The following is a 17,233-nucleotide window of genomic DNA, read 5'->3' on the forward strand; positions in this document are numbered from 1 at the left end:
AAAGCTTTGAATTCTGGCTCTGTCACTTGGTAGCAATGTGTTGTGAGCCTCGTTTTCTCATCTGTAAAACAGGGATTTCAAGTCCCACCTCAGGGCCGGTGTTTGGGGCCGAATATGATAATGAATGAAAAGCACCCAGTGCCTAGCAGGTGTTCAGTGAAAGCTCCATTCCTCCCCTCTGCACCTTTCCTTAGGGACACACATCCTATTAGCTTCACATTTGAATGTGATCGTCCTCACCGATCATATCAGCACGTGTGGTTCAAGAAGTACATTGGCCAGCATTCCTTTGTGCACACACAAGTATTTTATTTTCACCTGGCGGCTGTTGTCTGCTGAATCTTCCAGCACTGCCGTTTCAGACTCTCCACTCTCTGTGAGCATTTGTTCAGAAAGTGCCAAACCTGAGGCCGGCTCGTGTGTGGCTCTTGCACAGTGGGGCCCTGTCGTGCTTCGTGGGCATCATTGCATGTCCCGCGGTTGGCTTGTTGGAATGTGACTGGATAAGTGCCGTCGATCAGTTGCTCGTCCTCATGATTGAGGTGCCCCTGGGAAACAGGGCAGCGGGCTGCCTGTGCCTGCAAGGTGTGCAGCAGCACGCCTCATGCTGTGGGAAAAGCCTGGGGGATGTGGGTTCTGACCCAGACGCGTGGTCATTCTGCTCCCTCACCCCGATCTCCTGCTCTCTCTTGAGGACCTATAGGGGCATCCCACCTTGGAAAGGGCTGCTCCTGTTGGTTTGGGTGGTGGGGGAAGCAGAGCGCATGTGACCCTCGTAGGCCACGAAGAAGAAGGTCTTCATATTTGTAACGGGTGCTGGGTGCGTTTCCGGACCGTTTCTGGTGCACAAAGCGGGTGAGCAGTGCGTGACCCGACCGAAGGATCTAGGCGTGAGCAGGTGACGTGAACTGCCGCGTGTTTGTACTCTCCATGCAGTTGAGTTACTTATAGACTTGAGGAATTTCCTCTAAAGATTAGCTTCCCAGTGAAGAATCTGCCCACGCTCTGTGGGTTTTTTCCTTCTAAAACTGTGTCCGAGGTGCCTCGTTAGCGCAGTAGGTAGCGCGTCAGTCTCATACTGTGTCCGGAGCCCTAGAACCCCCAGGGGCCTTGGTCGTATTCTAATAAGTACAGTCATCCTGCGTTTTTGTCTCTCCTTCTTATTCTGTCTTCTGCTTTGTTTGTCCGTGTGCACTTAGAACTGGAATGTGCAGTCCTTAAAGAGGGTGAATAGTACACAATCCCTTTTTTTCCCAAAATTTTGTCTCACTCTTGCTTTTCAGTTTCTGTTTTCTTTCTTTTTGCTAAATGTGAAGTCTTCGTTATTCTCCATGTGTGATTTGAGGGCCCTGGCTGTCATCCAAATGAAATGAGGGCTGGAGATGAAAATTAAAACTCGGGAGCATCCTGTTCCTATCATTTTTGAATTTACGTATTTTTGTTCTCATTTTTTAATTTTATGTTTCCCTGCAGCCCATCTCTTCGTTCTTAAAAATGACCTCGGGTATTGGGAGGCTCCTAGGACTTCTCGTTCATCAGATCTGCACTCTTGAAACTCTCCTTAGCCTCTCTTTACTTGTGAGTGTGGATTCCCGAAACGCGCATGGAGAGGTTCAGGGACCGTTCCCAGAGAAACTGCACATCTTCTCTTCCCCGTTCCTTTGACAGTACCTAGAGTTCAACCGGATTCGAAATCAGATGTGACTGTTCTCTAGAATTAATAATGGGGTCACTGATTGGGAATTTTACAACTGTATTTGGCTTTTGCCTACAAGATGCAGACCCTCTTTTATATCACTGGTCGGTGATAAGCAGGACCGCAGGAGAAATCTCTCTGCCGTGGTTCCTTGGCGTCTCTTGTATGCCACAGTGCCTCTTTCCCGGCTGGTGGCTTCTTTCTCCCTCCTCCTCCCTTCCTTCAGTTTTGGATGAAAGTTTGAAAACTTGGTGAAACATCAAATTATTGGTTGAAAAAGTATCTGGAACCAAGGAAAGTATTCTGCCAAAGAACAACAGCAGATTTCGTGAGATGAAAATCCCCTTCCCTTGTCTCAGACAGTGACGTATCCAGAAGACGTGCTTCCCTTATTCCCGGTGTGAGGGTGTGTGTGCATGATGGGGTTTGCATTTGGATCGGGTGGCCTGACTTCAAATCCTGCGTAAACTCGGACTGTTTTCTTCATCTGTTAAATAATATTTGATAAAACGGCTGCGAGGGTTCAATGAGGTAATGGGGTATAAAGCACTTACTTAACACATTATAAGGTCCCAGAAACATGAACTCTGTAATTATTTGGTGGATTCACAACTGAATGGCTGAAGCCCATTGCTTCGCTTCGCAGTGCTGTGCTTTGAAGAACTTAAATGTCATCACATATTACATAGAACCAAGAGAAGCTTCATACACAGACTGTATTGTCTTTCCTCGGCTCGTGGAATGTATTGTTGAATGTACTTTGCGTATTCACTGTTGTTTGAGAAGAACCCGGTTTAATTCGGCGATTTTGGTTAGAGCTGGGCTTCCTCCTGAAGGAAGAAAGGAAGGTGCAGCTTCGGTTACTAGTTCACTAAAACGAAACAGAAAGTGTGGGGGTGGAGAAGGAGAACCGGGCTGGATTTGAAAGCGGAATTAACAATATGTGACGATTTGACTCTTTTCTCCTCCTTAGATCTTTTAGAGAAGTCCCGAGTTGTGAAGCAGCCGCGAGGTGAAAGGAACTTCCACGTGTTCTACCAGCTGCTCTCCGGCGCCTCTGAAGAGCTCCTCAGTACGTGCCTGTGTCTGCGCTTTAACCGCTCAGTGTCCCAGCATTTCCCAAAGCGTTCTTCTTCATGCTCTTAAAATTGTTCCCTGCCTGTGGTTGAGGGGAAGAACATGGTCTCTTGCTTCTATCCTCCTGCCCCAGCATTTGCTGGCCATATATCCCCTACCTACCGGCTGCTTTCAGGTCTCAGATGGCTAACTCGAAGTGCTAAGAAAATGTTAGGGAGGTAAGGGGGAGGGAATCTGAAATTTAAACAGTAAAATGGAAGCATGGAATTGTTCCACTCAGGAAGAGGAAATTAGCAGGGAGTAGTAGGTGAGAACAATTATTTTAAAAAAAAATTGCTCGGTGAAAATAAAATGTAGTGGGAACACTTTTGTAATTGATAAAAGAGTTAAAAATCTGACCTTTGGCTCTTTTAGGGAATTAATTTAAGTCTATCAGAGTAGTATCCAGTAAGCTTATTGCTAAGTGTTAAGCGTTTTGGACAAATAGTCCCAGTGAGAACTATGGGAAGTAAATGACATTTGGGGAAGTATCATCCTCACTAACGAAGAACAAGCATCAGCTGAAATAGCACTGCTGCGTTTGCTGTGTACATGTTAGCAAAAGTCATGGCACAGGACAAAACTGGCCAAGTTGTCGGGTCCTGGGCTGCTTACAGCTTGTGGGTGTCACTTCAAAGTGAGGACTTGTTCCTGGGGACGAGGTAGCAATCCAAAATAAGTCACGAAATGATCTGAGCCCACTGCCCAGGCACACCATTTTTTGGATAGATCCTAATGAAGTAATTCAGAAGAATCCAGAGAACAGAGGGCTGTGACTGCCCTCCTGTCCAGTGACATGGGGACCCCTAGGTAGACATCATATGTTATAATAAAATAGTGCATTGAAGATGTTTAAATTCTAAAAATATGGAAGGGGTCTTACTATATGAATAAATGTAAGAAAAGCAATTTAAAATATACACAACAGTGGAAAAAGTAAACTTTAGAAAAATGCTATTAGTATTTGGGTATCAATTTTTGTTCTTTGATTGAGTACCCAATACAAAAGTCCTTTCATCTGGAGGTTTTAAGGAACGGGATATTAAAGATGCTTCGATTTACTGAAGTAACTTATCAACTTATATGTGTGATTTAATAGATAAACTTACACTCGAGAGGGATTTCAGCAGATATAACTACCTGAGTTTGGACTCGGCCAAAGTTAATGGAGTGGATGATGCAGCAAATTTCAGAACCGTCAGGGTAAGCAAGACACAAGCCTTTCATTACTCTTTAAAATGGGGGCACTGCGCATTGTTCATTTGAAATTGGTAACAATTCTGAGTTTTCTCAGAGGGCTAACTCATGTACCCAAAGGTTTTAGAATTGTACAAGAATTTCTTGTATTCTTATTAAAATCATACAATATTGTGAAGGCCCACACTTTCCTAGAGCTTGTGTATTATCCTCTTTTAATGCTGTATTTAAATCCAATGTTTTCATAGTCATAGCTTAGTATTTAATGTCCAACTGTGAAAACTGTCCTAGGAAAGCATTAAATCAATATTATTTTTGAGAAAGAAAGTCATGTTTGTATGTGTTTTTCCAAAAATCATATGTAAGCCAGAATGATTGACATTTTGTGTTCATTAGAAAATTATCTTTTTTAAAAATATGTATTTATTTGACAGAGACAGAGAGATCACGAGTAGGCAGAGAGGCAGGCAGAGAGAAAGGGGGAAGGAGGCTCCCCGCTGAGCAGAGAGCCCGATGCAGGACTCGATCCCAGGACCCTGAGATCATGACCTGAGCTGAAGGCAGAGGCTTAACCCACTGAGCCACCCAGGGACCCCGAAAATCAATTAATCTTTTTTTTTTTAAGACTTTATTTATTTGTTTGACAGGCAGAGATCACAAGTAGGTAGAGAGGCAGGCAGAGAGAGAGGAGGAAGCAGGGTCCCTGCTGAGCAGAGAGCCTGATGTGGGGCTCGATCCCAGGACCCTGGGATCATGACCTGAGCCAAAGGCAGAGGCTTTAATCCACTGTGCCACCCAGGCGCCCCATCAATTATTTTAAACACTATCCTAACTTCATGTTTATGTGGCACTTGGAAAATTGCTCCTAGTAGGACATGCTGTAGTAACTGTACTGTACTTCTCAGTGGGACAGCTGTGGTGGTGAGGAGGCGGGGGAGGAGGTCAGATCAGCTGGAACAGGACTGGCATCAGTTCATCTTCAAGGCTGAGTGAAAATGACATGCGGTTCTTTCCTGCTCTATTATTGTATATGTTTGAAATTTTCCATGAGAAAAAGCTCACATGACTCCCATCTCTAGGTAGACTCGTCACAAACAAAACAAGAAAGCTGGGCTATTCTCAAAAAAAAAGTATTTCCTTGAGAGTGTAATTTGTTAAAACTCTGTAAACATCCTCGTGTGGGAAGCCTGTTCATTTGGGGGCATGATTTAAGAGTTGGGTTCAAGTCCAGTTGTGTAATGCTTTGCCTGGCAAATCATCGGCACTCAGTCAAAGTTTATGACCAATGGAATGTTCCTTGTTACCTGTAATGCCTTGGGTCAGGCACTTCACCTTTGCAAACCAGTTTTTCTTGGGTGAAGTAAACGAGGAGGGTTTTATGTACGAGGTCATAAAAAAGCTTTATGTTTGGTTTCCTTTCTAGCATCAGAACCCAGTATAAATTCACTTTTTTTTTTTTTTTAAGATTCCACCCATTTATTTGACTGACAGAGATCCCAAGTAGGCAGAGAGGCAGGCAGAGAGAGAGGAGGAAGCAGGCTTCCCGCTGAGCAGAGAGCCCGATGCGAGGCTGGATCCCAGGACCCTGAGATCATGAGCCGAGCTGAAGGCAGAGGCTTAGCCCACTGAGCCACCGAGGCGCCTCAGAACCCAGTATAAAGAAGGACATACGTACATGCATACAGATGTGAGTGTGCTTACACACACACTCGCACACTCGCACACTGAGCTGCTGCAGATGAAATGGAATAAAATTCAAGGCCCGGCTCTCAGCCTCCTCTCCCCTGTTTTCCTCTTTGCACCCCTGTACCCCCTTGCCAGAGCCTGCAGATTTCCCCGGGGATCTTTGCATCACATCGTGAAATCACGGAACAGGTTAGAGCTCCACACTGGTGCTACATCAGGTCCATTAATAGGTTTGCCTTTTGGAGAGCTTCGCCTCCGACACTTGGTCTTTTCACTGTTGTTTTTTTCAGAAATGAATGTTATCAGATTCAGTAAAAATAATAATAATAATAATAAAAGAATGACAGAAAGAAAACTGCTGTTTTTCTCCCCGCCCCCCACCAGAATGCCATGCAGATTGTGGGTTTTATGGATCACGAGGCCGAGTCTGTCTTGGAGGTGGTGGCCGCGGTGTTGAAACTGGGGAACATCGAGTTCAAGCCCGAATCTCGAGTGAATGGTTTAGATGAAAGCAAAATCAAAGACAAAAATGGTAAGTCAATGGAGCTCAGCCTTGTTTAGCAAACTTGCTTTGAACTTCTGCCCAATTTTTAATCTCGAAAGTAAAACTTGTTTCTCATGGGTTCGAAAAGACTTTCCAGTGAAACTGAACAGAATTGTAATTAAAGCTGAGTGTCGGGCGCCTGGGTGGCTCAGTGGGTTAAGCCGCTGCCTTCGGCTCAGGTCATGATCTCAGGGTCCTGGGATCGAGTCCCGCATCAGGCTCTAGGCTCAGCAGGGAGCCTGCTTCCTCCTTTCTCTCTCTCTGCCTGCCTCTATGCCTGCTTGTGATCTCTGTCTGTCAAATAAATAAATAAAATCTTTAAAAAAAAAGCTGAGTGTCAAGTCTTTCGAGTTATAGATGTTATACTGTTTGATTTGAATGTGATTTAGAAAGAACCCGAGCAGCACACAGACAGTCACCTCTTATGTCTCCCCCCCCACAGAGTTAAAGGAAATCTGTGAGCTGACTGGCATTGATCAGTCTGTTCTAGAACGAGCATTCAGTTTCCGAACGGTGGAGGCCAAGCAGGAGAAGGTTTCGACTACACTGAACGTGGCTCAGGTGGGTAAAGCATAATGCCCAGAAGTGAGTTTTTTAAAAGTCTGTCATTTTATTTAAATAAAGTCAAAGATTTGATTTTGCAGGCTGTTACGTGAGCTGTCATACAGTTGAAGGCACTGTTCTGAGCACTGGGGCACGGCGGCAAACTGAGCTGATAAGGATCCCTGCCCTCATGGAGCTTAAAAGTTTGGCAGGAGAAAGACTCAGATGGGCCAGTCGACCTGGTCAGTGACTAAAGTTATAGCGCAGCCTCGCCGCAGGCAAGGAGAAACCTAGAGCCCTGGAAGGGAGACCCACAGTGCTGGGGCAGGGCAGTCGGGTGTGAGTGAGCTGGGAAAGGCTGCCACTGGCATGGCCTGCCTTGTGTTTCCAAGGGTCCTCCGGGCTGCAGTGTGGCGAGAGGGTATGGGGAGGAGGGGCCCAAGCAGGGTATCTTAGTTTGGGCCGCTGCAATAGGACACCGTAGTCTGGGTGGCTTAAACGAAAAAGCCTGGCCTTAAGGCTTTAAGTGGCTTTAAGTGGCCTTAAGCCTGTTTATTCCTCATAGTTCCAGAGGCCAGAATTCTGAGGTTAGGTGGCCAACTTGGCAGCATTCTCCTTGAGGGCCACCGTCCTGGTTGATAGACATTCTTGCTGTATCATGTTCACACGGCTGGGGTGGACAGAGGGAGAACGCGTGCGGGTATCCCCATCCCCTTGTAAGGAACACTGATCCCGTCACGGGCACTGTCCCCTCATGACCTCATCTGATATCCAAACCGGACAGTCTCCTAAAGGCTCCATGCCCAGATACCATCCCACTGGAGATGAGGGCTTGAGCATAGCAGTGGGGGAGGGTGGAGGCACCACACATACATGCCGTTCGTGGTACTGGAGAGCTCCGAGGAACGTGTGCTAACCCAGAAGTGATGGTGGCTTAACCAGGACGTCGCGGTGGAGTGAGAAGCAGTCTCGCCGGGGTATCGTTCGAAGGTGGAGGCCACAAGATGTGCCACCGGCGTGACTGGCGGTGTGGGAGAAAGAGAAGAGTCAAGGAGGGCTCCCAGCACTTTTCTCCCAAGCAACTAGGGAAATAGAATCGCCGTCCGCTGATTGGAAGAGCGCCATGGGGGAAGCCAGTGTAGCTGAATGGCCAACTTGGCGTCGCTGCCTGCCTTCTTGTCTACTGTCCATCTGAAGCCAGGGAAGTCTAAGACCCCAGTCTGAGTGGCTTATTTCTTCGGTCCGTTGGTTCAGGTTAGGTGGACAGAGGGACGGACGGATGGAGGCATGTGTGGATGTTATTACCCAGGCAACTTCTGGCACCCTTTGTTCTGCGGCTTAGACATGTTCCCACTGGCTAGTGCTGGTCTGGACTGGAATTAAAGACTAGTTTGGGACTGTTCCCACAGAGCTCTACTTTATCCTCATCCCATGGTCCACCTGTGTTCTCCTCCTCGTTGTAAGTGGCCTTAAGCATCCGTAAGAGAGTAGGTGGCTTTACTCTCTGTCTTGGCTGCTCTGCATGGGTCTCTGCTGCTGACCCAAGGATGCCTGTGTCTGTAGCTCTCTTTCAGTGTTGATTTCTTATTTTAGGTGAACTGTTCTGACTATGAAAAATACTGTATCTTCATGTATATGTAACTTTTCTAGCTATAACTCTTGTGCCACCTTCTTTGTAAGTTACTACTTCTGCTGTCCTGTCTGTCCAGAGCAGCCTTACTAATGCAGTCAGATGGTGAGCGACTAACTACATCAAGAAAAATTGGTTGAATGTCCTCAGCACAGGCCCCTCTGTAGACCATTAGCAGGAGCGTGAGGGATGAAAGGAACCTTCACAGAGAAGATGGTTTCTGAGCCAGACTTCAAGGATTTAGATGTATCAAGAATGGGCAAGACTGCATTTCAAGAAAAAAACAGTGAGAAAAAGAGGCCACATCCAGGGGAGGGTCGGTCAGGCTCAGCTGTAGTCAGACTTGTGAAATAGGTTCAGAGCAACATGGCTGGAAAGGTTGAGTGTGGGGGCGGTTCTCAAACTTGGGTGCCCATCAGCACCTCCTGGAGGGTCCTACAGCCATGCCTCGGAAGCTCTGGGTTCAGCAGGTCTGTGGTAGGACTGAAGAATGTCTCACAGTTCCCATGCTGCTGCTGCTGCTGCTGCTGCTGCTGCTGCTGGTACGGGGACCACGTTTTGAGGGTGTATTGAGGGTCACACTGAGTTTGGACATTTTCAGTGCCAGAGTGGGTTTGTTGAGTATAGGCTGTTGCAGAGAGAAGATGCCTGCTGTGTGTAAGAGAGCCCTTTCAGAATATCCACATAGATGCGGAATCTGTACACATATATGTTGTGTTTTTACTGTATGTTTTACTCTTGCCTTTTAATCATCCTGTGCCCAGACTTACCAGCTGGAGTCATCTTGCTTCCCTGGGTTAAATTTTGCCACATTCTTAACCTTTGGCATAAAAGAATTTGGCTTAAGATCCTTGATTTTTCAGCTCCTCATTCAAGTTCTTTTTTTCTTAATTTTTTAATGTATTAGGGTTCTACCAATCTTGCAGCCTAAAAGGTTTCAATTCTGGCAAGAAGTAATTCGTTTTATTAACATTTCCTCATAGCTTTGATTTGTGGGCCCCGTTATCATGTTTATTGCCTCATTCCTCATTCTCCCCAAGGCATTTTGATCTTTCCTCAGATATAGCAAATAATGTGAAATGATAGAAACTGAAGATGGGCTGTCATGCAGCTTCTGCCTCATCCTCCCTCCCTGGCTTCCATGGCCCTCAACCCTCGGTGATCTGACCCTGCACAGTTGATCTCAGTTCATTCCTTGCTGAGTTCTCTAAATGCCATTCTTATTTTTACCCGTGCCTTTGCTCCTACTTCTCCCTTACCCATATGCCATGGCTAATTCTTCCCTGCCTGTCTGAATGGTCCATCCAGTTCCACCTCCTCCAGGAAGCCTTCCTAGATCTCATTGGCCCCCTTTTTTCCCTTCTCTGAATTCTTTTTCTCCGGCTCTTGGACACTTGCTCTCTGATTGTTTCTCCCATCTTGGTTTGACCTCCACCGCCCTGCCCTGAACCCCTAGAGGCTTGGCCACATGGCCATATATCTGTGTATCTCCTTCTTCTGGGCTGCAGACTACGAGCAGGCATCTCCAAAGCCCATTCCACTGGGCATCTTTCTTAGTGAGCTTCACGCAGCTGCAGAAACGCGTGGTCTCATACTGTGCTTAGAATCGAGATGGTGAATCGTTGCACTTGGTGTCTTCCTTAGTTCTACCTACCTCGGTAGTGATCCTTACATGAAAATAAACATTTCTTCCCCTACCTTGGAGGACATTATTGTGGAAATGAGGGGGCATGAGTCAGACTTAGGACATCAGTCTGGGCAGATAGGCAGTTCAGGGGGCCTGGGAGAGCTCATGGGCATATTGTCCTTGAGGAAGGGGTAGTTTTGTTGTTGTGGTTCTGTTTCATTTTGCTTGCTTTTTAAAATTTGAATTTGAGCACCTTTAAGGTGGAACGCATCTTTCAATGCCTGCGCATCCTGCTGCTCCTCGCTCATTGCTATCAGGCCATCCCTGGAAACAAATTTGAGTTTGGGACTTCAGGAATAAATGATTTGTTTGAAGGAAGCAAAGAAGATCAATATACTGGCGGTGAATACACTTGGAAAAAATAGAGAAGTATGCCAGAACAAGTCGTCACTGTTAGTTCAATTGCATGTTGAACTGGGAGGTTGTTGGAAGCAGATAGCATACCACTAAAAAACCGGATGCCATTATAATGGCATGGTGTTTGCAAATAGATGATATTTGGAGATGATGTGGTGTTTTGAGGTGACTGGGATCAACAAGAAGAAAGCAGAAAGGATGAAAGAAAGTTTTATAGGCTCATGAGTGGGAAAGGAATAGGAGGCTCCAGAAATTATAATAAAAATACATGTTTAGACGTACTGTGTGCCAGGCACTGTTCTATGCACTTGCATGGCCTGTTTTAAGAAAGTAAACCCTAGAAGGAAGGAGCGTAGATAAAAAGTATTTGTCTAAAGCTAGGCTCCTTTCTCTATTTCAGCATTTCCATGCATTTTCTGCAGTGGGATCATTAACCTCCATCACCCTCCAAGATAATGCAGGCCACTTGAGTTCTTTGTGCCAACTTCTGGGTGGATTTTCTAGCTCTCGTTGGAGTGGCTGCCTGAGATGTAGAGAGAAAGATTTGGGATAGCATGGAAGTGTCAGATGAAAGAAAAAGGTGCTCCAAAGTTGCTGTGCATTGTCAGCGTGGTGACTGTGTGATTAAAGTTGTTACTTCTTTAGAAAGAAACATGGAAAAGAACTTCCTATAACCTAATTCTTTATAAAATACAAGTGTAATGGTTTACTTTCATAGTAATGCCCACATTTCTCCTCCTAAGCAGTTAAATGCACACACAGGGCCCGAGCATCAGGAACAGCAGCTCTGCTCCCCCGAGGCTGCTGGCACTCGTGTGCAGTCCTCCCCAGGAGCACTGCGTCACACAGCTCTCGTTGGCCCATGATTGCCGCACCCACGTGGCACCCGATACGTTTAGGGGCTCTTGGGTTCGCCCCGGCAGGCTTCCCTTCTCCAGTGTGTGCACCCTAGGCCCGGCTCAGCGAGACTCGGTCATCCGCCTCTTCTTTGTCAAGTACCTCTGAACAGCTTCAAATAAATAAATAAGCAAATAAAAACCTTTGAATTTTACTTTATCCAGCATATTGTCCAACAGCACATTGGGACATTAGTTGTTACGGAATATTGTTTCTTCGATGTTCAGAAGGTTCAGTGAAGGAAAACATTTAGAGATCACCTTGGTCAGAATCATTTTTACGTTTTTTCTTTGAGTTCCTTTCCCATGTTTACGGGTTAAAAAGGTAGAGTCTTCATATAAAATGCACAGTTTCTTATTTTCATAAAACATAAGCATTTTCCATTTTATTACCTAATTTTCGTAATGATCATTCTGTGGTGACTGTGTGACTCCCCTTTCAGTGGCGCTCGTTTATTTATTTTACTGTCCTTTTGTGGGACTTCTAAATTGCCTCTGATTTTCCTCTCTTCTGTAATACTGAGTTGGATATCTTTCTGGAGAAAGTGTTTGCAATATTTTGAATTAGTTTCCTGGGATGCAAAAAAGCATAATAATTGGGTATAAATAATTTGCCCAATTCTCTTAATGGTTTGACTGTTCAGAGTATAATGAAGACTGGCTCTGAAAACCCATTTCAGATAAAAGAGCTTTGAATATTTAAAAAATACCTTTATTATCTTATTGAAATTGAGCATTGTGACAGTTGTGGTTGCTGAGTTTTTCTTTTTCTTTCTTCTTCTTTTTTTTTAATAGGCATATTACGCTCGTGATGCTCTGGCTAAAAACCTTTACAGCAGATTGTTTTCCTGGTTGGTAAATCGAATCAATGAAAGCATTAAGGTACTGAGTTTCAATCACTGGATAAATCAGCTGTCGTAAATGGTATTTAGAGTGTAAGCAGTAAGTTAAAGATACTTTAATTTTATAGTCAGATAATTGATTACAACTTACAAAGGTTGTTCCTTAAGAAGAATTTACCTTGCATAGAATTGTAATTTGTCAGGATTCTGTTTACTTTGTTTTGCCATTGTGTCCTAAGAAGTCTCACCCGCCAGTGGTCTAATGGTCTTGCAGAGTTATTCAGAGAATATGCCAGGTTTTGGTTGTCGTTCATCTAACTAGCTATGTGTACTTGGCTGAAAGCCCACTAGACCTCTCTAGCTGCTGATGCGTTCTTCAAGAGAGTGAGGGGATTGGAGTACTGGGATTTTGAAAGGCCCTGCCTATAGCATAACCCTGAGTGAGCTTTTATTATATTAAAACATTACTAATACCATCTTTAAATTAAGTCACCCATTTAAATTTCTGTATGATTTCATACCAGTGTTCTCCTACATTAAAAAAAAAAAAAAAACTACACTAAATTATAGTTACTCTCCTAGTTGTGAAATGTAATTAACTTACAATATTCCTTAGTATGCTTTTAGTGTTCTGTTTTAGGCCTAAATTAACCCATCAATTTTAAACTGTTTTTTAAGGCACAGACCAAAGTGAGAAAGAAGGTCATGGGTGTTTTGGACATTTATGGCTTTGAAATTTTTGAGGTAAGCTTTTTTTCTAGCTTTTGTATTATCTTTTTTAATGCAGAACAGTTGGAAGTTAAATTGTCTATTCTACAGACAGCATTTAATATAATTATATCTACAAAGAAAGCTTTTTGCAGGTGTAACAAAGTGTGTGTGTGTGTGTGTGTGTGTGTGTGTTGAATGCTGAGAGCCAGCATTTTGGAGAGAGTGCTGTCAGAGAAAGAACTCCTGGTATCAGTATCTGACTTTTGTAATTGCAAATCCAGAATTCTCACTGCGAAATTGCCAACAAGGCATGTGGACATTGTGCTTGTAGTCATTCGTTCATTTGTAAGAAGGGGAGCAAGATGGTTCCCGGAGACAGCGTGGAGCTGAAGAGTTGGAAGCTGGCCGCGGCCTGGCCGGAGCTGGTCACTCCATCTCGGCTGGACTCAGACAGAGAGGGGCTGGACTGGGTGATTTGTTGGGTCTCATCCAGCTGCGATCTTTCAACATGAGTCTGTTGTAAAGGTTGAAAGAATTTCTGTGGACGTTCATAATGAATTTTTTTAAAAGACTCCATGCCTATTACAGATTAAGTATTGAAACATTATATACTTATATTGGAATTTCCTATTTATCCTCTTGCTAACTTTGACGTTCAGAAGCCATTTTAAGGACTTTTTATTTTTGCCGCCTCCCTCATTTTAAGGACCTTTTAAAGCACTTACTCTTGCTTTTGGAGTGGTATTTCAGTCTGGTTTGGTCAAATAAGAAGTAGATCAAGCTCCTCCTGTCTTTATTCTCCCTGCAAGTAATGATTCGTGAATTCCTTTAAATAAGCAGTCCATGCCCAGAATGACCACCCAAAGCCTTCATATGTTTCGAATTATTAGGTTCACAGAATAGGGAGAAAAAAAAATCAGCCATTTCCTGTGCTAAGCTCGGCCTTTCTAGCAAATGTCTTTTTCTTACAACATCTATTTCTGTGATCGTACCTTCTCCCGGCTTGACCACAGTCCGTAGTGAGCACAGTGCTACCTGTGTGTAAGCATTGTGGTTAAGTGGTGCGTATGTCATCTGATTTAATTTTCACCAAAATGTCATGAAATCTTTGCAGTTATTCCTGTTTTATAGGTGGGGAGGTGAGGCTCTGAAGGTCAAATAGCTATCCCAAAGTTACATAGCCACCAAAGGGCAAACTCAGGACCTCCCACAGGGCACTTTTCTCCCCAGACTCACAGGGCCCCCAGTACCTGGAAATAGGGAGAAACCCCAAATGTGGTAAGTTCCTGGTGCCCTGTGGGAGGGTGCCCTTGTCATCATTCCGAGCTGGCCAGCATGGGGACCCCCCCTGGGGTTGGGTGGTGTGCTCACGGCACCGATGTCCCACCTGGGGGACATCGGTGCCGTGTGCTGGCTGCTGCCCCCCACCCCGTCCTGGCCCTCGAAGATGCTCTTCAGTACAGTGTCTGCTGGTATGGGCACCCCTTCAGCAGACTCTGCTCAGGAGAGCTCCTGGGCTCTTGCTGTAGAGAAGAATTTGAGGTTTGTGAGTTAGAATTGCTTGCATATACTCAGAACTATCCTCAAATAGAAAAAAAATGTTTTCTAAAAAAGAAACCCTCAAAACAGAAATTTGAACCAAGACCAAATCTAACCAGTCATGCCTATAGCTGATCTTAGGATGCCTCTAAAATTGTGAGAAATTAATTTTCCTTGTCCATGCAGTAAATGCTTTGATTTTTTTCCCCCGAGTTCCTTGAGAGAACTAAGATTTGTCTTTCACTGTAACTAGTTCTTTTCCTTTTTCTGTCTAAACCTCAGATTAATCTTCCAAATACCTTTATTATTAATAATCTGCTTGATGATTTATTTTATAAGTCAATTTACTTGGGATAAGTCAGAATACAGATTTGGTTGCGCTCTTCTAGATACTTTTACCTGCTTTTTGATATAGAATTAGAGAGGCTTTTTTTTGTTTGTTTGTTTGTTAATAAACTGTATTCACATGCACACCCCAGGTGCCATCCTACGTTTTCCTGGCTTCTCAGCAAAATTAGAACTCAGGGAAACATCAGAAAGTCTGTCATACAGAACATGAGGGAGTCGGTAATTAAAGACTTAAAAGAGGCGCTGGGTGGCTCAGTTGGTTAAGTAACTGCTTTCGGCTCAGGTCATGGTCCCAGGGTCCCAGGATGACGTCCCACGTCAGTCTCCCAGCTCTGCGGGGTGTCTGCTTCTGCCTCTGACCCTCCCCCTCTCATGCTTTCTCTCACTGTCTCTCTCTCAAATAAATAAATAAAATATTTTCTTAAAAAATAAGGACTTAAAAGTACCAGAAGCTGAAGTTAGAAGCCCAGGGTCTGACTTGGGAAGAAGTCTTTCAAATCCTCATCAGTACACAAATGAAAATTTCTATGATGTTGTCTACCCAAGTGAAAAGAAACTGAGGGAATAGAGAGAATCCTGCATTTGTTTTTCCATGAAACTTGACTACAGGAATTAAGGGTTCTGTCTTTTAGAACACCCCGGGCGTCACTTTAAAAATTGGACCATGAAGGTTCAGAAAAAAATTGTTTTAATGTTTCTCATTCTGGCTCATGACCCCATTGACAGTTGCCATGAAAACGTTTTTCAGCTGAGCTGGTGGAAACCTTTCATTCATTTTGGTCCGTCTCTAAATGGAATAGAGAAACTGATGCATTAGACCATGGAATGATGACCCATGGATTTGACTGCGAAGCATTTCAGGGCCAGCTGCGTGAATAACCCTGCCTTGCTGGCCGCATGTGATCTGCTGTCAGTTTGGGAAACAGATTAGTGGAACACACTGATACCAAAAATAGAGGAAGGGAGTTAAAAATGCATAGAGAAGAAAAATCTAGCTAAAATCCTCGTCAAACGGAAGTCCAGTTTTGCAAGGGAGGAGAGTGCTGTAATCCAGACACTCCAATTCCACATAATTAAATTTGTATGTTCTTATAACTGATCTCAGAAACATTTATAGCCTCACTGTGAAACAACAGATGAAAAAATTCAGTGAAATTCAAAACAAAGTTGAGCCATTGAGATTGATTCAGCTTTTTCAAAGTGCTTATCTGGGAAGTACTAAACATGGCAGGTAGTTTGCTGGGAAAATCTAAGAAATTATTAATGTGCTGTGGACCAAAGCAGAAGAGCAGGCTGGATCTCTCACTTTCACACAGTCGAGCTGGCTTTGAGCAGGCAAAGCGCTGGTTACTCTGAGTCAGGCAGCCGTATTCATCTTGTCCACGCGAGCCTCACTGGAAGGGACCCATCTACAGTAAGAATAGGAGAGGCTGCGTGCGATGATTGTTCCAGAAAAAAGCACCTGGGAGACAAGTGAGAGTCAGTGTAGCCTGGTAAGTCCGTCTCTTGATCATGAGATTTGTTTTCTAAATTGTTTTTAAAAGAAAATTGATTCTGGTTATAGGCAATACCTTCTGTTCCAGCTTTTCTCCTTTAATTTTGTTCTTAATATGCCAGAGAACTTAATGAGGAAAGGGAATTTTTAAAGTACGTTTTGGAATGGAAATGATAGGGAGTAATATGGTTCATAATATGTATGTGTATATCGCTACTCTTGCTTTTTAACTTTTTAAATCAAAGCTTATTTTATATTAAGAGCACAATAATGCTGTTTTTCTTAAAATTTATCATATATGAATATGTACTGGTAAGAAAACTCTCGTGTATCTAAAGAGTGCAAGACTTAAGTATCCACCTGTCTTAGAGAGCATAAGGTATCACTAGCCTCCTCTGTTGCTGAGAAAATACTGATCTGTTAGTAACTGGCCATTACTTCCGACCCATTTTTCAAAATCCTTCCAAGCGGAAAGTTCAAGAGAATATATACTAGTTGTGACCCTCACTGGGATTATGATTTCTGTTTGTTTGATGTGGAAAGAAGGTGGACTCAAACTCAGGGATTCTTGAAAGAAGCCCTAGATTTTAAAGTTTCGGTCTATTATTTTACTTCTTAATCTGGCAAGCTCTTCCCAGTCCAGTCTGCAGCGGGTGAATGTAACATAGAACAGCATGGAACCTAGACACCTTGCTGCGCACCTGTTTTCCCTAGAGCAGTCTCGTGAGGGTGGCGACAGTTCTAGATTTCACACAGGGAGATTGTATGAGGGAAAATTCTGGATATGCTTGTTCAAAGATGTTCCCCGAAGTTTTAGTTTTATCATAGCCTCCGCCTTTAGGGCTAAATAGGAGTCAGACAGTAGAGACACGTCCCATGCATGGGGCATGGCTAGAACACTGGGGAGAGAGTGGGGAGGTGAGTCGGTCAAGCTCCTGTGCATTTC

General features: G+C 44.1%; 1 protein-coding gene across 3 annotated transcripts in view; it reads left to right on the plus strand.

Moving 5' to 3' along the window:
• The window catches only part of MYO1B (myosin IB), a 176,631-nt gene that overhangs the window by 118,301 nt on the left and 41,097 nt on the right, over positions 1-17,233 (plus strand). For all 3 annotated transcript variants that reach the window (XM_045086522.1, XM_045086523.1, XM_045086524.1), the window contains exons 8-13: positions 2,670-2,768; positions 3,912-4,015; positions 6,080-6,227; positions 6,682-6,800; positions 12,148-12,234; positions 12,873-12,938. In XM_045086522.1, coding sequence (XP_044942457.1) covers positions 2,670-2,768; positions 3,912-4,015; positions 6,080-6,227; positions 6,682-6,800; positions 12,148-12,234; positions 12,873-12,938 — 623 coding nt within the window. The remainder of the gene's footprint in view (positions 1-2,669; positions 2,769-3,911; positions 4,016-6,079; positions 6,228-6,681; positions 6,801-12,147; positions 12,235-12,872; positions 12,939-17,233) is intronic.

Source organism: Mustela putorius, unplaced genomic scaffold, assembly GCF_011764305.1.
Source record: "Mustela putorius furo isolate JIRA1106 unplaced genomic scaffold, ASM1176430v1.1 tig00000992_pilon_pilon_pilon, whole genome shotgun sequence".
Classification (NCBI taxonomy): domain Eukaryota; kingdom Metazoa; phylum Chordata; class Mammalia; order Carnivora; family Mustelidae; genus Mustela; species Mustela putorius.